The sequence below is a fragment of the Egretta garzetta genome, unplaced genomic scaffold (genome assembly GCF_000687185.1).
Source record: "Egretta garzetta isolate BGI_Z169 unplaced genomic scaffold, ASM68718v1 scaffold155, whole genome shotgun sequence".
Lineage (NCBI taxonomy): Eukaryota > Metazoa > Chordata > Aves > Pelecaniformes > Ardeidae > Egretta > Egretta garzetta.
In genome coordinates, this window is record NW_009259613.1 from 1,555,319 (window position 1) to 1,577,160 (window position 21,842).

A 21,842-nucleotide genomic window follows, 5' to 3' on the forward strand; every position below is an offset into this window, starting at 1 on the left:
AAATGGTTTTGAACAGAGGATGTATTGATTTAATTGGAACAACTTGCATTCTGCTGGAAAAATAAAAAATAGTGTGCATCATTATTGCTGTCAGTATTTATCCACTACTAGAACTTGTACATGTACTTCTGAAGCAGCATCAATAGCAGTGCCACCTGGACACCCATGAGTCCATTGGGCTAAATGGGATCCACCTGAGAGTGCAGAAGGAGCTGGCAGAGGAGTTTGCAAAGCCACTCTCCATTTATCAGCAGGTCCCAGATGACTGGAGGTTGGCAAATGTAATGCCCATCTACAAGAAGGGCCGGAAGGAGGATCTGGGGAGCTACAGGCCTGTCAGCCTGACCTCAGTACCGGGGAAGATTATGGAGCAGCTCACCCTGAGTGTGCTCACCAGGCGTGGGCAGGACAAGCAGGGGATCAGGCCCAGCCAGCATGGGTTCATGAAACGCAGGTCCTGCCTGACCAACCTGATTTCCTTCTATGACCAGGTGACCCGCCTGGTGGATGAGGGAAAAGCTGTGGATATTGTCTCCCTGGACTTCAGTAAAACCTTTGACACTATCTCCCACAGCATCTCTAGAGAAGCTGGCAGCTCATGGCTTAAACAGGCGTACTCTTTGCTGGGTAAAAAATTGGCTGGATGGCTGAGCCCAGAGAGTTGTGGTCAACAGAGTTAAATCCAGTTGGTGTTCACCAGGGCTCAGTGTTAGGGCCAGTTTTGTTTAATATCTTTATCAATTACGTAGACGAGGGGATTGAGTGCACCCTCAGTAGGTTTGCAGATGACACCAAACTGGGTGGAAGTGTTGATCTGCTCAAGGGAAGGAGGTCTGCAAAGGGACCTGGACAGACTGGATCAATGGGACGAGGCCAACTGTATGAGGTTTAAAAAGGCCAAGTGCCAGGTCCTGCGCTTGGGTCACAACAGCCCCATGCAGCGCTACAGGCTTGGGGAAGAGTGGCTGGAAAGCTGCCCAGCAGAAAAGGACCTAGGGGTGCTGGTTGACAGCCAGCTGAATATGAGCCAGCAGTGTGCCCAGGTGGCCAACAGCATCCTGGCTTGTATCAGGAATAGTGTGGCCAGCAGGAGTAGGGAAGTGATTGTGCCCCTGTACTCAGCACTGGTGAGGCCACACCTCGAATACTATGTTCAGTTTTGGGCCCCTCACTACAGGAAAGATGTTGAGTTACTGGAACATGTCCAAGGGAGAGCAACAAAGCCGGTGAAGGGTCTGGAGCACAAGTCTCATGAGGAGCGGCTGAGGGAACTGGGGTTGTTCAGCCTGGAGAAGAGGAGGCTGAGGGGAGACCTTATCACCCTCTACAACTACCTGAAAAGGAGGTTGTAGCAAGGTGGGTGTTGGTCTCTCCTCCCTGGTAATGAGTGACAGGACGAGGGGAAACGGCCTCAAGTTGTGCCAGGGGAGGTTTAGATTAATTAGGAAAAATTTCTTCACAGAAAGGGTCATCAGGCACTGGAATGGGCTGCCCAGGGGAACTGGTTGAGTCCCCATCCCTGAAGGTATATAAAGACAGGTAGACAAGGTGCTTAGGGACATGGTTTAGTGGTGGAATGGCAGGGTTAGGTTAACAGCTGGACTTGATGATCTTAAAGGTCTTTTCCAACCTAAACGATTCTATGATAATACTAATTCAATATGACAGGTGAAAATGACCTCCCAGAGATCTGTCTCCCAATAACCTTTAAGCACATTCTGATATGTTGGCTCCATCACAGGAGTTAGTAGGAAAACTGATCAAAGCCCCTATTTCCAAGATCCATCTCAGTCACTTCATGTAGCAGCTCCATAACAAAATCAACGGACAGTAGTAAGAGGGAGAAACTGTTCAGCCTAAGGGCCTTTCCACCTCATTATCCCCAAAGATAAATAAGCTCTGATATCTCCTTTGGTCAAAGCAGCATCTTACCAAGTTTTAATATCACACAGTTTTATATAGCTATTTACAAGCTATGGTCACATAGACCTTCCAGGACGCTCTGCATCTAGTCATGAAAAACAGATTCCTTTTACAATTCGAGTCTCATTAGACCATCCAAGGGAAAAAGGAGATCCTTCACAAGCAGGAACAAAGAAAATAAGGAAAACTCAGAAGGTGGTTCTCTCTAAGATATAATCTTAGATTATATCTTAGATTTCTTTCATGCTCCTTTGTACCAACCAGTTCTAAACTCAGAATTTTCTCCACACTGAAGTGGGCAGAAACACACATTTCTGTATTTTGCCCCTAAAAGAACTTCAGTTTGACATTTGGGAATTTTTCTTTGCACAGTGAACTACACAATAGTACTAAGCTATCATGGACTTTACATCCTATCTATATGCTCAAGATCAGTCATGCACCAATATTCTATTGATACACAACATCCACTGAGAAGTTCCCTCTGAGATACAATTTCTGAATAACCAAGAGATTCTCCATCCTTTTCTCCTCATCCCTTTCCAATCCATTCCCTGATAACTTTGTTTGAATTTATTTATGAATTATATGCTTTTCTCATGGTTACCCCTGTATCTGTAGGATGAGTTGTCATAGCAATTTTTTGAACGTTGCAACTTTGAAAGGTTCAGGATATAGTAAACTTCTCTATAGGAAACAGTCAACGCTCTGGCACCTTGGCCTGAACTTTAGGTCCGGGAAAAGCCCTACTGATATCGAGCCTTTCTCACTGGAAGGAACCTCTCAAAGATTGTATTTCACAGACAAATTTTACTTTATCCAGGGGATTACACTCTTTTCATTATGTCACTTACCGAAATGATTAAGTTTTGTCCTCAAATCTACATCATGGAATCTAGTCCGCATAGCTTCAAACCCTTACACTGCTGCCTGCTCCCACTTCTGAGAAGATTAAGATTACTCTGATCTGAAAACACGATCAAAATCTACCACACAGTACTGTGAAATACTTCCTTGATGAAGAATGGAGAAAGGAGAGCAGAGATGAAATAAGCAATCCAATGCTAACACTGGTTGCCTAGGTACCAAAATTGAATTTTACAACTCAAATCTTTGCTCCATCAGGAGCAGGGCAATTCACTGTTGCAGAACAATGTCCTCTTCTCTCCGCACCCTAAACAAAGCAACTTTCTGAAACAAGCCTTGGTTTTTTTTCTCTCAAAAAGAAGGATCAGATTACGATGCTGGATATTTTCTCAAAATAATTAATCTAGCCATAGAATCTCTTCTGGTTTACAGCAAAACCTCATCATTATCAGCACAGTCACTGTAAATGCCTGGCAGTAGCAATTGCACACACAAAGACAAACTGCAATATTTCTCTGAGGAAAAATCCCTCCACAGAAAGTTTCTAATGCCCTGCCAACAACCCTCAATTTTTCAACCTGTTTCCAATTATGTGAATTTCAGGATGTTTTATACACTAGCTATTCCTCAGAGCTACAGACAGTATTCTGTTTTTTTGAGACAGCAAATCCACACATGCCATCATATGAAAGAAATAATTAGGGTGAACACTGCATACCTGAAACCAAATGTGCCATGCTACACTATCTAAAAAGATGTTATCTTGAGAAATTTTCATATGGTCTTAAAGACAGAAAAGGGGTTTCTTCTTAAAGCACTCACATCCTATGGACTTTTATCTCAGGACCATAAAACATACACAGGTCCTTAGGGATTCAGTGTTATCTTTGCAATTTACATGTAATGCCACTGTCTTGTATCTCGTTTTATTTGGTATTAAAGCAGACACCAAGGTACCTCCAACCAAGGTGCTCCTTTCCATCCCTGCTCTTAACATTTGTATACAGCTTCTCCCCTATCCTGGATCCCCAAACAAAAAGGAAGACCAGACAAGATGGGTATAGCTCTGTAGTAGGCCAGATTTAGCTCAGAACCCTGTTATACATACTACTTGAAGAGGCTCAGCTCTGCCCAGATGTGGTCCTCCCATCTCCCCTCATCTCCTTTCACCATAAGCCTGCATACAAACAGTGCATGTTGGAGAATCCAAATTACCAAAATCTTTAGCATCAGGCTGCAAGATTCTTCAAATGCTTCTTCACATGCCCATTCACAATATAAGTGACTTTATGCTCAAATTACAAGGGAAACAGTTTTCTGAAGTCTAAAAAACCAGCAAGGTCTTCAGTAGATTCTAAGATTCTAATCTAACCTTAGATTATGGTCTAAGGTTTTTGGTCTGATGGTCAACTGCAGGTATAGTCAACTTTATTACTGGCAGATATGTCACAATACTACCAAGACCAAGCAAAAATGCTTGTAAATTAAGTTTGGCAAAACCTCATTGTCCTATGAGGCTTTCACAATGGCACGTTTCTTGGAAAAAGTATGAATGAAAGGTCTGATAAGTCTTCCAGTTTTCATACAGCACACGTTCTTCAAGAAAGCCATTCAAAGTGATACCAAACTTGGTGGAACAGAGAAGGCAAAAGCCTTGCAAAGCTTTGGATGCCTTACAGCACACTTGAGTGTACTAAGAAATCAGCCAAAGAGGTATCTTTCTCAAAGGCTAGATCCAGGCAGACAGATGAACTGACATTCAAAAGAAGCATCAGCAATACTACCATCAAGCTGGTTTGCTAAGATGAAACCATTATAATATGGAATAAGAAATTAGGGCAAAGTCATTAAGATCCTTTTCCTTTTTGCTAGAAGGTTGCATCTGTAAACATAAGCATTTTGCTATTATGAACTGAGGATAATGGCCACTTTCATGAGAGGCAGAACAAGATGGCTGTCCTAGGCTCAAAGACAGAAAAAACCAAACCCAAAACAACAGAAAGTAAGGTGTATTTCTATGTTATCTAGCTAGTCCAACAAAAGCAAAAGAGGGACTGACACGGACAGTTGCTTCCTTTTGTGAAAATACTATAGTTTCCTTGAGACAATGTGTATGGGAAAGATGGGACAGGACTCCTGGAATCTAAAGCTCCCCTTGTGGTGGATGGGAAGGGGATGACAGTAGAACCCGATACCTCTGAAATCACCCATATTTCAAACTCTTCAGTTTCTTGTGATTATTCTTGTCATTTGATTCACCCTTGATCAAGAAATCAAATTCAGAATCTCAGGGGACAACTGTCTAGCTCAGTTTTGGAGCTGAAGCTACAGATCTGCTGCATTAAACTGGTGGGAGTGAGGTTGATAAACTGGCTTATGAGCCAGTCCTTGTATTTTGGCACCTCTTAAGTGGATTCCACTGGAACACAATCAAACTAGATTCATTGGGATCTACACTGGTAGCAAATTTTGAGACTTAACAGGGTGGGGACACAGGAGAACAGTTCACCTTCAAAGCTCTTTATAAGGCACTGCCCTTATCCCAGACAGCACCTCTACAGCCCGAGTTACAGAAAAACAAGTAGAAGAAAAAATAAAATAAAAATGGAAGATTAATAAGCACACTCTAGAGAGACAACTACAGAAATACTAATGCAGTTTCAAGGCACCTATTACTCCTGAAGGCAGAAGGAAAATTACATCTGTTATGTGAAGTTAAAGCAGTTCAAGTTTGCTGTGAATGTGCATGTGGATAACTACTCAAATTATTTTTTATTATTACACTGAATATCACGTTACAAAATTAAAGCTATCACCAATTATGCATTTTGTTTCCCTGTGTCATGAATATGAAAATTAATGCACTGTTATCTATTATTATTGAGGCAGGTATGAATGAAAAAAAAGGTGGTAACAGCTTCTTAAATTTTACAGTCCAACTATGTTACCAGGTGCTTGTTTCAGACTAGAAAGAGTGCTTGCATCCAGTAATTCATATTATATACTGCGGAGTTTGTAATGATATTTAAGGTATAAACAGGAGAGGTGAGTTTTAACTAAGAAATAGTCAAAGCAGCTGATAGTAGAAGAATTTGATTTCTCAATTGCAACAGCAGATTACAACAGCTTTTATCTAGAAGAGCATTCCAGTTTACTTGGCTGTTCAAATTAGTAGTTGCAATTATTTTCTAATAATCTAATCACACATGTACTTGGCCAGGCAATCACCAAGGAAAGTATTTAAGTCTGTCAAAAAAGTGTTATATAAACAGTACCCAACCTGATGACATCCCAGTAAGACTAAATTAATGCACTTCATATTAATAAATTCACATTTCCCAGAACCTACCTTCTGTAACAGTCAGTCGTCTTTTTTCAGGCCATGCCTTATCCTGACCACAAGCTGAAAAAACATACCAACATTTATTTTTGGTCAGACAGAGACAGCTTCAAGAAAATGTCAAGACTTTGCATGCCATCTCACCCAAGACAGGATCATTTTCCTGATTCTCTCTTTTTCCTGTTGCACTGTCAATGCACATCCAGAGTTCTTCTAGCAAGAGCTTTATTTTTTCTGTTAAAATAAATATTTTTATAAACTGAGGAAAACCTCAATCGCTCAGAGAGCTAAGCGTTTACGTTTGTTTATTTTTACTCAGAACACAGACATGCCTACAACAAAATACCCAAACCAAAAATTAAGACAAGGGACATAGGGGCATTTTAGCTTCAGAGAGAGAGAAATGCTAGATGCCATTGAGGCATCTAGCCACACAGCAGACTGAAGGAACAGCTGCAGAATGCTTTAGCTTTTCCTTTCTATAGTGAGGGTGGCAAGAAGTTGTAGCAACCCCCAGAGTAAAACGTAAAAGCAGATTTGAATGTAGCATTAGTGAAATTAAACAACTCAGGTGACATGAACATAAATGGGTGAGGAAATCTTTTAGGAAGAAAGTATCACATTCTTTCTTTATGCCCACTCAGTAATAACTCATCTTAGTCTTACCATGGAGTAACAGCACATTAAATGTATCTGAATTAATTATCAGGCCACAACATTAGAAGACATTGTCTGGAGTCCAAACAGCACCATTGCCAGGTGATGCCAAAAAACCTAGTTCCAGAACCAGAAGGGCAGGTGGAAAGGGAGAAACAGACCAAAAACTCAACAAAATACACAAGCACCCCACCTACTTATGCCAGAACTATCATCAGATCCAACAATGAGGAACTGAGACTATTGGGTTTATGCCAATTCTGTAAGCCGAAGACCACAGCAAACTGCTACTATTTTATGAAGAAATACATTTAAAAGAACTCAGCACATAAGAGGAAAACCTGCCAAATTTTGCATAACGGCTATTAACAATAGCAATTTCTCATCAGTAATAAAGCCTTGCTGCTATTTGAAGCTCAAATTAGAGCACAGATGTTAATTTTCCCATTTTGCCATTAATTTAAAGGATGAAATTGGGTACCAAATTAGTACAATCCACAAGACAGTAAAAATATGCCAAGACACACAAGAACTGACAAGGTCTGCCCTATTCAGAAAGTTTAAGTTTGGCAACAAACTTTATATGGAAATATTGCAAAGCAAGATATAGAACAGGGAAGTTCTTTTGCCTGAAAATTGCCTTCAGAATTTCTAAACAATTCAAAAGCAATACCAGTATTTTAAAATACAGCAAAAATGCAAAACCAAATTTGCTTAAAGTTTGACCTTAATACTTTAGAGGAAATTTAGGAGTTTGCTCCATTACACAGTTAGATTCAGATAATTCGTAGCAGGTATTTCAGATCACTGGGGAAAAAAAGTCAATAGGATAAGAAACAACTATACGTCCTGGATTTCCACTTGATTGACAGAGCCTCACATAGATATTGTAGCAGATTACATTCCTATCTTGTGTCTTTTGCTTTATATGCTTTATGATTTCATAAGCTTCAAAGACAACGGATTGTTTGTATTTTTCTCAGTGTTTGCATTCTGTTTTGTAATTGCCCATCAACTGACTTCACACTTGCACGGGTGGACCAGTCATTTTAATGAATCAAGTATTTTCCTTACTGCAAAACTGAAAATAGCCATCTATTATATTAGTCCTTCATCAGTGTAACATATTTTATCAACCACATCTGCGCTTACAGCATTCCTTGTCGGTATCCTCTGTTTCCAAAAACGCAACTCCAGAAGAGTTGCAATAAATTCATAACAGTTGGTTCTGCACAGAGAAGAGTCTTGCAAAAAATCTTACCTTTGTCTATACCTGTTTTAAGATCTCCACTTGAACTCTGGGTCTCCACATGCTTAACTATCAAAAAGAGGAGAGGTGAGAAAGGAAATTTCAAATGGAACAATACCACACATAAATCTGACGGCAATCAATGGTGAAGACTTACCTTTTCTGCACTTCTCTTTAAGTACGCCATCAAGTTTTCCCTGTTGACATTAAATAATATGAATTTTTCACACAATACATAGTTTGTAGAGCATCTACTCTTAATTAGCATGAAATCTAAATCAACATTTCAAAGGTCATATTTCAGTTGGAAAATTTCTATCTGTTAAGGTGAATTGCTATGTTTAGTTACTTAGTATCTCCAACAAATGTAATTTTACTATTTCAGTATCTCTGTTACTAGTAGCTTCCTTTTTCCCCTCCATAAATACTAAAAGAAGCTTCATCCAAAAGACCAGGGAAGTCTTACTTGTGCCTTCTTTAGCTCCTTTTCAAGCCTTTTCTTTTCAGTTTTCAGTTGTCTGAAGTCCTGTGTATGCTTTGTTGCAGCCTCTTCAAGAAAGAGAAGAAAATTCAAGTTAGAAGCTACAATGGAAGAGACAATTTAAGTAGTATTGGCCACCAGATTGCAAATCAAGTTACCAGAAAAAAAAAGACAGTGTGAAATACAAATCCATGGAAGTTATATTTTGGCTCACTAAGACAACAACTCATACATAGAAATATATCGTCTTCCACTACTTATTATTATTCTGAACTACCTTTTCTGAACTACTTCTTTTCTCACTTACAGACAAGAAGGAAGAGTGTAATGATACCACACTGTGGAACAATATACATAAAGGGAAAAAAGGGAATAAAATTAAGAATGAGGTAAAATGTTTTTGTCACGTGTCTTACTCACTTATTTAAAAGACAGGCGCTGATGAAAACACCATAGCCAACTCCATTAGAAAGATGCGGACAGCACTCAAGACTAACAAACAGAGAAGAGTACCTTATCTTTTAGTGTCTAAGAGTCACCTGGGAAGAGTGCTGATGGTGGGAACAAAAAGTACAGGGCAGGTAAGTGAGGATTTAATGTGAAGTTCCTAGGGAAACTCTAAAGCAAGAGAGATACTGGAGAGAATTCCTGAGAGATCAGCTTGGTGACTTATACATGGACAGCAGAAGAAAAGATGGATCTTGCCTGCTGGTCAGATCAGGTCACAGAAGAGAACATAACAAAACAAAGAACATTAAAAAGGCAGCTAAGGTAAGTTTACAAAAAACAATCACGAGAAAATTTCATATTGACAAAAGATACCAGGCTAAAATATGGTGTCCGGGATATTTAATGAACACAGAAAAGAACAAAACAGATAAACTAGTTTGCATTAGGTCCAATTTGAGTGACTATCTCACAGTATTTTGTTCTAGCTCTGCTAGAATGTGAGTTTTCGGGGGGGCAAAAGGGTATAAAAACCTTGCTGCCAAATAATGGAACTCCAAAATGCTCATCAAAATAAACACCATCTACTTGTACTTTACAGTAGGATTTGGGGGGGTTCTAACTCTAAGATACAAGTCACTCAGTTGACTGTACTTTAAACTGTGGTAAGCACAGCTGTAAGTGTGCCATGAATCAAAATATTTGTCTTGCCAACTAACAGTACAGCAAGTTAAGCACCAGCATGCTTTATGCATATCCACCCTCAACTAGCAAAACAAGAAATACACAGTGCCATGAGGCAAGTGCTTTATCTCTACTTAAAAAAAAACCAAACAAACAAAACCCAATTGCCAGAATATTTAAAAATCATACAACATGTGTCAGGATCACTATTTACTTAAACATGATCATAAGCATGACTAGAAGAATCCTGCCAAAATATTAGAACTCTAGAGCACATGCCCTATGAAAACAGGCTAGTTAATTAGCTTGAGAGGGGAAAAAAACCACCACCAAAAAAAAACTTAGAAGGGATCCAAGAGCAGCTTTCCTGTACCTACAAGGAGGTCTCAAGAAGATAGAAGGAGGCTGTTCAGTGGTGTGCGGTGGGAGGACAAGAGACATCAGGCATAAGATGAAACAAGAGAGTTTCCAAATGGCTCTAAGGAAAAGCTTTTTCACCACAAAGACAGTCATGCAGTGAATCAGGTTGCCTGGACAGGCTGGGCAGACTCCATCCTTTGAGGTCTTCATGACCAGAAGTTCCCTTCCAACTTCATTTATGCCATGTGCCTAAGATACTCAACAGAAAACATTTTGCAGGAGGGCTGATGTAATTCAGAGACTAAGCACCACACATAGTACTGCCCTGTCTTGTTCCTTGGGGCCTCAGAGTTAGAAAGTTTCAATTACCTCTTTGGATAATAAAATAATCAAGAGATGGAGTAGAACAACAGCACAGTAACACAACGTAGAAAGTTACCTTCAAGTTTCTTCACTTTTGTTTCTAGTTTCTTTCTCCTGTTAAAAAGAAGGCATTAATACATCATTTTTGTATAGAATTATATTGCATGAAAAGCCAGAAAAAAAGTATGTAGCCATTTCCGAGAAAACACCCTTCCTAGACCCAGGACCTGTGAGACCAATGTGTCCCTGAAGTTGAAAACTTAAATCAGTGGCATGTTGTTGACATTCTCACACAAACAGCTGTATCTGTTACAGAGGTCGAGTTTCCTCCTAAGAGAGTCAGTTCACTAATCCAGGTACATAAACATACCTTCAGCTATAACTTGAAGTTACAAACACAATCCAAAAAAACTGGCTTCTGATTTTTGCATTTCTATGATGTAATGCAGATAGGTTAGTTTTACTCCTTAAGAACAATTAAGCCTTGTTTACAATCAATAAGACCTAAGCAATAAGATAATCAGGAATAGTCTTCAGGATCACTTATGGCCCACAGCTTTTTGTTCATAAAATCCATGTGTTTACTAAAGCCAAACCAAAACAAAAAAACCATATACATCCTGAACAATTTTGACTGCAGCATTTCCAACCCCACTTTATATGTACACAGAACTTTATATATAATATATATATATATAACTTTATATATACACAGAACTGGAAAATAAAAAAAAAAAAAAGAAAACACTTCTATTATTTCTTTCTGTTAAATCCCAGTATCACAAAAACACTTTTAAAACTCTTGTGATAAGTAGAGGACTCTGCCGTGACAAACACAAGCCACCAATGCTCACTAACCACTTCCATGAAGAACAACACAGTTCATCCATTCCCCATATTAAAACGTGCATAATGGACTGAAATTTACAGCCTAAGCCTTTCTGGATGTGCAAGCTTTAACCATCACTTCAGACATTAACTGGAATACATTTGAAAATCCACTCAGAAAAAGGATGATTGACCATCTTTGGCACATTCAGTAGTAATAGCATTTACACTATAAAGTAATAGATTGATGCTCTTGGGCCTTCTCAGCCTGAACAGGTTCATACGTAACTCGGCGGTAGTGGCCTTAAAAAATATCAGGTAACGAACTTCTGTTTCTCTGTAGGTTATCTTCTGACCAATACACAGAAGTACTGCATCTACAACATATGGACGTTGGAAGCAAGGACAGGCAACATGGGAGGACTACGTAGATGCTGTTCGCCATTGTAGTGAGAAGATCTGTGCAGCCAAAGCTTGATTAGAGTTCAAGCTATCCAGCATGATGAAGGACAACAAAAAGGACTTTTTAAAATATGTTAATAGCAAAACAGAGATAACATTGGTCCATTACTTGATGAGGTCAGTCACCTCACTAATAGGGACGCAGACAAAGCAGACATTTAATACCTTCTTCGCCTCTGTCTTTAACACCAATGATGGGCCAGCCAACTCTGAATTTGTTCGACTTGCTGCTCCAGCTGGCTGCATGTAAGTGTGTGGGGCCTGATGGGATTCATCCCAGGGTACTAAAAGAGTTGGCTAATGCCATTGCAGGACCTCTCTCCATTATTTTTCAATGCTCTTGGGAGTCTGAAGAGCTCCTAAGCAAGCTGGAAAATGTTGTCCCAATTTTCAAGAAGGGCAAGAAGGAAGACCCTGGTAATTACATGCTTGTCAGATGAAATTATGGAGAAGGTTATTCTGGGAGTTATTGAAAAACACTTGAGAGACAACACAGCCAGCACAGGTTCACACAGGGAAAGTCCTGTTAAACTGTATTTCCTTTTACAATAAGGTCACCCATTTAGTTGACTAAGGGAAGCCAGTAGATGTGGTGGTTTTTTGGACTTTAGCAAAGCTCTTGCTACTGTCTCTCACAGTATCCTACTGGACAAAATATCCAGATCACAGCTAGACAAGTCCCAAATACGTTGGATAAGCAATTGGCTGAGGGGTCAGGCTCAAAGAGTTATATCAAATGGGGTTACATCAGGCTGGAAGCCAGTCACCAGTGGGGTTCCCCAGGGTTCAATTTTAGGCCCAGTGCTCTTTAATGTTTTTATAAATAATCTGGACACAGGAATCAAATGTATATTAAGTAAGTTTGCTGATGATACTAAACTAGGAGCAGCTGTAGACTCCCTCAAGAGCAGAAAGCTCTTACAGACAGATCTGGATAGACTACAGAACTGGACAATCACCAACCATATGAAATTTAACAGGAGTATGTGCCAGATTCTCCACCTGGGATGGGGTAATCCTGGTTATGCATACAAATTAGGGGATGAGAGGCTGGAGAACAGCGCTTTGGAAAGAGATCTGGGGGTTTGGGTTGATGGCAAGCTGAATATGAGTCAACAGTGTTACCTGACAGCCAAAAGGGACAACTGTGTCCTGGTGTGGATCAAACACCCCATGCGTAGCCAGTCAACGGAGATGCTTGTCCCACTCTGCACTGGTGCGGCACCAACTTGAGTACTGTCTGCAGTTTTGGGCGCCTCAATGTAAGAAGGACATGAAACTATTACAGTGTGCCCAGAGGAAGGCGACCAAGATGGTGAAAGGTCTCAAGGGCAAGACTTATGAGGGGCAGCTGAGGTCACCCGGTTTGTTCAGCTCAAAGAAGAGAGGGCTGAGGAGTGACCTTGTTACGGTCAACAACTTCCTCTAGAGGGGCAGTGGAGATGGAGGTGCTGATCTTCTCTCTCTCATGATCAGTGACAGGACACGAAGAAATGGAATGAAGCTGCAGCAGGGCAAGTTCAGATTGGACATTAGCAAAAGGTTTTTCACTGAGAGGGTGGTTGGTCACTGGAAGAGGCTCCCCAGGGAAGTGGGGCACCAAGCCGGTCAGAGTTCAAGGAGCATCTGAACGATGCTCTTAGTCATATGGCTTAGTTTTAGGTAGTCCTGCAAGGAGCAGGGAGTTGGACCCTATGATCATTATAGGTCCCTTCAAACTCAAGACAGAAATTCTGTAATACAAACAACTAAGAATCTGAATAGCCAGACAGCCACTAAACACCAACAGTTATCACTGCATTGGTATTTACAGACAAAATGGTTATTTTTACAGGTGCAGTAGTAAGCAAACTAATTTCATCAACACATGCAATTACATTAAGAAAGAAAATAGGTAGATGTCAAATCTAGTAATTCACAAAAAGCAAGGTTTGTGTAGCATTCTGTCCAAATGCATCATCTACAACTCAAGCTCCTATCTGTTCTTTAGGATACATGCACAACTTCAGATGACAGAAAACTATGCTAACAGAAATTGCATTCAGAAGCAGAATACATACAGTATTATAATCTACCCAAACTACAAAAACCCTAACATGGTTATATTTCTAATACTCAAAAGCTGAAAAATAGAAATACAACTGTGTCTGTCATATTTATTTCATCCTTAGAGAGAATGTAGTCTTTTAATATAAATGAGCAACCTTACTTCTGGAACAGTCTAACGTTTTGAGTACTTCTTTCAAGGCTTGTCTGTAGGAGTGAATTCATACCTAAAACCTCCTTCATGGTGGACATGCGTATTGGTCTCAACTTAATCATACTTGTTATAAGCTCAAAATTGGGGAATTGCCATCCTTGTAAATATTCAAAACTTAACTGAGTAACCTAACTTTGATGCTGGCTCTGAATGGCAGACTGGACCAAAGGACATCAGCGATAATTTTTGACCTACAGTTACTGTAAAATAACTTAGATTAACATTCATTTTATGAACAATTCACTAGAATTCTGCTTCTGAGGAAAAACTCAGCTCTCAAATTATTGAACTCACGTGACCTACTGCCAGTTGCCCAGGACCATGTCCAGATGGCTGCTGAATGGAGAGGCCACAACCTCCCAGGGCAACCTGTGCCAATATGCAGTCATCCTCACAGTAAAAAGTGTTTTCTGGTGTTCAAAAGAACCCTCTGTGATTCCATTTGTGCCCATTGCCTCTTGTCTTGGGCACTGTGGAAAAGAGTAGCTCCCTCTTCTTGATGCCCTCCCTTCAGACATTGATAATACCACTCCCAAGCCTTCTCTTCTCCAGACTGAGCAGTCCCAGCTCTCTCAGCCTTTCCTCAATGGAGAGATGCTCCAAGTCCCTTAATCATCTTTGTGGTCCTTCACTGGACTCTCTCCAGTATGTCCATGTCTCTCATACTGGGGAGCCCAGAACTGGGCACAGTACTCCAGGGGATGTCTCACCAGTACCAAGTAGAGGGGAAGGATCACCTCCCTCAGCCTGCTGGCAATGCTTTGCCTAATGCAGCCCAGGATAACAGTAGCCACCTTTGTTGCATGGGCGCATTGCTGGCTCATGTTCAACTTGGTGTCCACCAGGACCCCCAGGTCCTTTCCTGCCATGCTGCTTTCCATCCGGGTAGCCCCCAGCATATACTGGTGTGTGGGGTTGTTCTTCATAAGGTGCAGGACTTTGCACTTTTCCTTGCTGAACTTCCCAAGGTTTCTGTCAGCCTATTTCTCCAGCCTGTTAAGCTTGCACTGGATGGCAGCACACCCCTCTTCCCTATCAGCTGCTCCTCCCAACTTTGTGTCATTGGCAAACTTGCTGAGGGTACACTCTGTCCCATCGTGCAAATCACTAACAAAGATATTAAACAGGACTGCACCCAGTTTGTAGCTGTCCTCCTCTCCCCCCAGGTACACTGCTAGTTACTGGCCTCCAACTAGACTTTGCACTGCTCATGACCGCCCTGAGGGCCCAGCCATTCATCCAGTTTTCAATCCACCTCGCTGTCTGCTCATCAAGCCCCTACAGCAACAGCTTGAGGGGTTATGAGGCTCTTATGGGAGGCAGTGTCAAAGGCTTTACTGAAGGCCTGGCAGACACTAACTACTGCTCTCCCCTCATCTACCAAGCACATCAGCTAATCACAGAAGTTTACGAAGTCGGTCAAGCATGACTTCCCCTTGGTGAAGCCATGCTGACTGCTGCCAAGGAGTTTCTTGTCCTTCATGTGCCTGGAAGTGGGTTCCAGGATGAGCTGCTCCATCACCTTCCCAGGGATCAAGGCAAGGCTGACCAAGAAGGAGGAGCCAGGGACCTACAGGCTGAAGACATTAGTGACAGATAGGAGATAGGCAATATATCTATATTGACACAGCACATTAGATGCAGTTAGCAATGGGGTAGCTGCTCTCCGCTGCTCTTAGGATTATGTACTAAAGATTCCCTTAAGCTCACAGAACATAGTGTACCTATATGTGAAACAAGCACAGTCTGGCAGAAGAATTCACAACAGCAAGTGACAACAATGCTAGTCTGCTTGTACAATCTTTTGGATGATAGTGGCTTGCTGCTGTGCTTGTGACTACCGTATGTTTCACAAGCCATGCAAAGATACAAGGGTATCTCATCTGAGATATGCTTCAGTCCCTTGATCATCTCTGTGGCCCTTCATTGGACTCTCTCCAGTATGTCCATATCTTTCTTGTACAGAGGAGCCCAGAACTGGACACAGTCCTCCAGGCGAGGCCTCACCAGTGCTGAGTAGAAGAGAACGATCACCTCCCTTGACCTGCTGGTAACACCAAAAAAGCTTAGGAATACCAAAGTTAAAAACGATAGCCAGTTTACAAGGAAGGAAGGAAGGAATCACCAGTGGGAGTCCACTGGAATGTGTGCTAGACCACATCAGAAATAAAAGCTGACTACAAAGAACAGTAGAAGGGTCTTAGAATTCCAAGCAACTAGAGAGCAATCATTGGTGTTCATAAATGCAAAGTGATGCACATGGAGAAAAATAACCACAGCTACAAACTCACAACAACCAGCTGCACATTAGCTGGTTCTCTTTTGAGAGCGTAAGTACCTTTCCATACAATACTGAGAAGCCACAGTTCCCCAATACATTTAGAGGCTAGAGGTTAAAAAGCCTCTATTAGAGAGTCCATCAAGAGCTGTAAGACATGGTAACACACACATATGCTCCAGGCAAGGAAGCCTTTGACTGACTGGTTACTGGAAGAACAAACTTTGGGAATTATCAAGGCACAGCTTCATGATATTCTGTACTATGGCAGCAAAAAAGGCTTCTGCATTTTTGGTGCCAAATCCCTCCTGTCCATTTCCAAACACAGTGGATGGTTCAGGGCCTGCTGAGCTGTTTCTTTAAAAACAATTATTTTAAGGACTGACTTTAAGTGCAGATCACTTTGGCAGTATCATTTATATACTGGCCTCAGAGACTTATCAGCACAACAGAAATGGATGGCAATAACAAAAAGACAAGACTAAGAACCACTTAAAACTGGAGAAACTACAGATTTTTCTCTATTCTCATCTTGTTCTTAAAAATCTTTGCTAAACCATCACCAAAAGCCACTTCAAGACAGGATAATAATTAAACTAATACTACCTTCCAGAGTGTTTGCTACAAAATTTAAGACCATTCTTCCATCAACTCCCTGTTCTAAGAACCCATAAGTATAAAAATTTCAGCAAAAAGGAAAACAATAACTAGTTAAGGTACAAGACCAAGTTCTGGAAAAGTAAGAGGGGGAAAGAAAGGTTGTGCAAAAAAAGAAGCATCACTTACACAGCATCACTGTTCACTATTTCTTCTTTAATTTTAACATATTCCAGTTGACTCTCCCGATAAATCTTGAGAGAACTCTGGAGAAGGAAAGCACAATTAAAATTCTAATGAAAATAGTGCATAGCCAAAAAAATACATTCAATGAGAAAATAAGCAAGTTCGAAAGTCACATCATTTTTCTTTAAAGGCAAAAGTTACAACAATCAATCACAGAAATAAATGTATATCTATATTTTTTTATTATGTGCCTCCAACACCTATCTGTAAAGGAACTCAAAGCTGAAGTCAAGAGTACAACTACTATACACCATACATAATCCTGCTTTTTCTGAAAAAGTGCCATCTGCTACTGAAAAAGTGCCAGATACTAATTCTCACTAAGGGAAGATTATTTAAAAAATTATTCTAGCATAGAAAAAAAACCCCTAGGTACAGTGAGAAGACAGATGCTAATATCCTAACTTGTACTGGCATGAAAAACTACAAGAAAGAGGGTGGGGTATTTTTTGCAGAACTAATAGTTAATGTCTAGAAAATACATGTATTTAGGTGATTTGAACAGTCAAAGGCTTCTCTTCTGTAGACTACATCTCAGCTAAGGGACGGGAGAGAAATTAGGAATAAACTCAAGTAGTTAATAATGTAAAAGAATATGTTCAAAATGGTAACAGATGCAAAATCCTAATCTGCACAGACCCTCTTTGCACCTTTTTAGTAGTACAAGTCATAGACAGTTCAGTAATCTAGTACAATCGGAACAGAAAACCAAAGGAATTTAAATGTACCACCTTCCTTCCTAAATAAGGAAATAAACCCCACATGATCTGATCAAAAATCATAGGAACTACAAAATCCTGAACTTTCTGCCTATCTGAAACCTGCTGCCATTTAATTAATTGCACCTAAAACCAGAGCTGCCTGTCCCAGTGTGCTGGAAATAACAACCAGGCTCATTAAAGCCCACTTTGTTCAGTTGAGCAATAAATATATCAATTTCCTTCAACAGAAAATGTGCAAGTTACTTAAACCTTACAAGCATACCTTTTTCTCTTCCAACTCCGCTTTCAAAGAACCCAATTCTTCCTGGCACTTTTCCAGAGGCAGGATTTTCTGTAGCATCTGCTCCACTTGGCAACGAAGAGCAGAGATCTCTCTGAAACAGAAAGTGTAATTAAAAAAAGTCGCCAAAAGCCATGGGTGCTTTCAAACTCAATGTTCTGATTCTTCATGCAAATGTCTGAGTATTTTGCTCTCCCCTGTGGAAATATGCTGTGAGAGATACCCAAAGGCTTTTTAGAGTCTGAGTGTTCTCATTTTTCCATCCAACATTTTAGATTCTAAGACACTTCAAGATCTGATTTAAAACCATTAAACTGAGCCTAAAGCTAGATACAAGCAGATGGCATGTGCCACACAGGAGTAGTGCTCAGCTGCCTACGCTGAAGTGCCAGGAATGTCTCACGTAGGCAGCACTATGAAATAAGAGCATAGTCCAACTGTGGGATTTTTCAGCAGGCAGGATGGAGTCCATAAAGATCATATGCTGCCTCTTCTTCTATAATCAAGTAGAGTAACCAAGGGCACACAGCCACAACTCTAAGACAAAATGCTTCATACAAATAGGGCAGCCCCAAATATGTTTACATTTAACCACCACCAAAAGATGAGCTTCACATCTCCACTTGGTCGCTTTAGACTCTGATGTAACACAGGGTCAGGAAAGAATTTCACACAGGTATTGTAGAAGGACAATTGTAGAAGGACAATTGTAGAAGGACAATTGTAGAAGGACAATTGTAGAAGGACATCTTTGCTAACTATGGCCTAGGAAACGTGGTAGCATATTAAAAGCTCAGCCTAGACCCAGGGCTGTCGCTGTTATGTCAGACTCCTAAAACTGTCCAAGACACAGAGAACACAACATCTTTAGTAGACAGTTTAAATCAAACTTACCGTTCAGCAAATTGAAGCTGTAATCTCTTGTTAAGGTAGAAATTAAAAACAGCTTATCAAATGTCCCTAAGTATCCAATCACCACTTGGAAATAAACATCTAATAAAAACTTCCACTGAAAAAACAGGATTTGCAGAACTGTTTAATTGAAACATTTCAATACGTTTGAAGTGAATAAGTAGAGCTTCTTCTGTTACATGAAAAAACTTGAGGCATTCTCAGCAACACAGATTTCAAATAGCCCATATTAAGCCATATATTAGACAAAGACGGATCTTAAGCAGATAGTTTTAATTCCAAAGCCCGATTTTCTTTACAAAGCCTATCCAGTCTGTTCTTTACTAGAGGCATCATCTCTTAACTTAAACCTTAAATAAAAAGCCTCAAGCCCTCTCATAAGAAATGTTGATATACTAATTCTGTAAGAACACTAATAGAAAAGTAAAGGATATCAGTGCATTTCTGTTGATACTCTGTCAGCAAACGACTGCAAGAAAAAACCCACATTACTCATTTTCACATGCCTTAAGATATCTTTCCTTTTGCTTTATAGATAGATACAAAAAGAGTAAGATTGGTTTACATTTTTTGATGGTAATCAATATAACATTTTTGTTTCTTTAAGCCATTCAAACCTCAAATCAGGCTGCTTTAAAATAGAAAAAACAACCCCAACTGTCAAATACATGAATTTGTAGCCATTAATTATTTGCAGCTTTAAAAAAACCCCAAACATACAAAGAACCACCAAAACCATTATTTAGGTAAAGAACTTAAAATACATATAATCAAAAAATATACATATAATCACAAAATCATATCCTAATTCCCAAACTTAAAAGGATGCTTTCCTATGAAAGAACATATAAGCATGAGAAAAATAGTTCAAAGGACCCTAAAAGGCTTTAATCTTTCGACTATTCTCCTAGCAGACATAAGAGAGCAACGCTTACACTGTTCCAAGGTGTACAGTGGTCCACGGGACAGGACCAAGGAAAGCTATTCACGCCTTTCCTCAAATGTTATGGTTTTTAAGAATGGAGAGAAGAAAGGACAAGAAAGAGAAATACCATGGCAGTTCCTCCCATACAGAGAGTGCTGCATTACTTTCTCTTGCAACAGTTAAGAGTAATCAAGTAAGGCAAAAAAGAAAGGGGCTAAGCTGCAAGTAGTTAGAGGTAATTCCTGCAAGAAACGTATGCACTGGCAGAGAGAAGAACACCACAAAGTTCGGAAGTAGGAAAAGGAATCTATGGAGACAGATCAAAAGAGCTTTGAAGAAAAAGGTCCCAATTAAGACAATAAGGGGTCTCAAATACATTTTGAAATCAGAATGCAGGACTGGAATTTAGATTCACTGAAGCCAGATTGACACATATCTGGGAAAGGGTACGTGAGAAATAAACCATTAAAATTAGGGGAGACAGCAAGAATATTAGGCCATAGTATGGAGGTATACATAACATACCTCAATACATTATTCCACACAATCATATGTTGATGGTTATTAAGAAGCGGAAGCAATCACAGGAGAGAAAGCAAATTTTTAGAATCTTACTGTTCTGACTGACTTTGCATATTCTGATATTTAATCCTAATAGTATTTCACACCTTAATACTTGGACTAAATTCTGTTGAAAAAGTTCATATACACCTGTGTCTGACTTTTAGTTCTCATACTATATTTTTCACAGTAGATAAAATGAAATAAATCTCTTCAAAGAGCTGCTTCTGCTAGTATTTGTAATAATACATAAGCTATTATAGCTACACAAAATAGCCCCACTTTACTACCATTACACACAGACGTTTTAGGGCATAAATTAAAGAAGTCTTACAGTCTAGATTTAGGACATGTTTGTGAAGAAGTGACTTTCATTTTGAGGAGGATTTACGTTTGTACATTAATGAATATCTACATTCCACAAGATGTATTTGCTTTAAGAACTCAAGAGCAATAAAAATCAAACCAAAATAATAAAAAACCCCACACTTGTGCAATTGTACTTACTCTCCATCAATCATTTTTTGCTTCAGTGCAATTAATACAGCTACATATTCATTTATATTCTGTAAGGAAGAGTCTTAAGTTGGTAAAGAAGTTTCACCCCAAACCCCAGTACTATACCCTATAAATAACTCCTAAACTGATTGCTAATGTTCTGCACAATACAACAATCCGTCTTCTTTTTTCAGCTTAGTCAACAATTACTAATTCACAAAAAGTATTCATACAAATACATACAGAGAATGCAGACTCCACAAGAAAGCATGCATACTTAGATGAGGCTTTACTACAAAAGCTCTTCTAAACTTTGTCTTTATAGTAGATTGTATACCAATATCCCCATAAATTTTCTCTCAGAATCAAATTAAGCTTCAGCAGAATATTACCAATAAACGGCACCTAGCTCATCTGAGGCTACAGATTTCCCAGATTCACAACCCATACTCAGAATATTCTAAGCGTGACCGAAGACCTCCTCTGCCCTCCGAACTCTCAGCAGGGCCTTCCCCTCATTTGAAGGGGAAACAAACACTGCCCAAAGCGTTATACTATGGAACTACACGCTCGCTTAAGAGCGCTGAAGAAAGGAGGTGAACGATGACACTCCTTCCACTACACGGACGCAAACTCAAAAGGATACGCCTAAAAATTCACTAGCAGAACCCGCTAGGCACGCCGCAGAAACACGAGCATTTCGCCCGGCTAGAGCTCGACACTGCTCCTTCTTTTACAGGCCCCGTTTGCCACGTTCTCTATACAGGCGTAGCCCCACGGCCGCATCCTTAAGCAAAACCCCCGTCCCAGGCGCTCCAGTCCCACAGGGACGGCGGCCCGTTGCTACCTGCTGGAGAACACCACAGTTCGCGCAGGCCGCAGCGGCAGCTGCAGTCCCGGCC

The 21,842-nt window shown here is 40.2% G+C and overlaps 1 protein-coding gene across 3 annotated transcripts in view; it reads right to left on the reverse strand.

The window, feature by feature from the left end:
• The window catches only part of ICE1 (interactor of little elongation complex ELL subunit 1), a 40,142-nt gene extending 18,306 nt beyond the window's left edge, over positions 1–21,836 (reverse strand). Inside the window, exons 1-12 of one of the 3 annotated variants that reach the window (XM_009638465.2) lie at positions 21,788–21,836; positions 20,950–21,008; positions 19,391–19,425; positions 18,939–18,957; positions 18,027–18,138; positions 16,986–17,062; positions 10,448–10,485; positions 8,503–8,585; positions 8,194–8,233; positions 8,049–8,105; positions 6,275–6,364; positions 6,140–6,193 (exon numbers count right to left, since the gene is read on the reverse strand). In XM_009638465.2, the coding sequence (XP_009636760.1) occupies positions 6,140–6,193; positions 6,275–6,364; positions 8,049–8,105; positions 8,194–8,233; positions 8,503–8,585; positions 10,448–10,485; positions 16,986–17,062; positions 18,027–18,138; positions 18,939–18,957; positions 19,391–19,425; positions 20,950–20,963 (619 nt within the window). In that variant the 5' untranslated portion in view covers positions 20,964–21,008; positions 21,788–21,836. Of the gene's footprint in view, positions 1–6,139; positions 6,194–6,274; positions 6,365–8,048; positions 8,106–8,193; positions 8,234–8,502; positions 8,925–10,447; positions 10,486–12,786; positions 12,918–16,985; positions 17,065–18,026; positions 18,139–18,938; positions 18,958–19,390; positions 19,426–20,949; positions 21,009–21,787 lie in introns of those variants that run through there. The other 2 variants (XM_035893958.1, XM_035893959.1) reach the window with 2 other exon arrangements.
• Between the last annotated feature and the right edge of the window lie 6 nt (positions 21,837–21,842).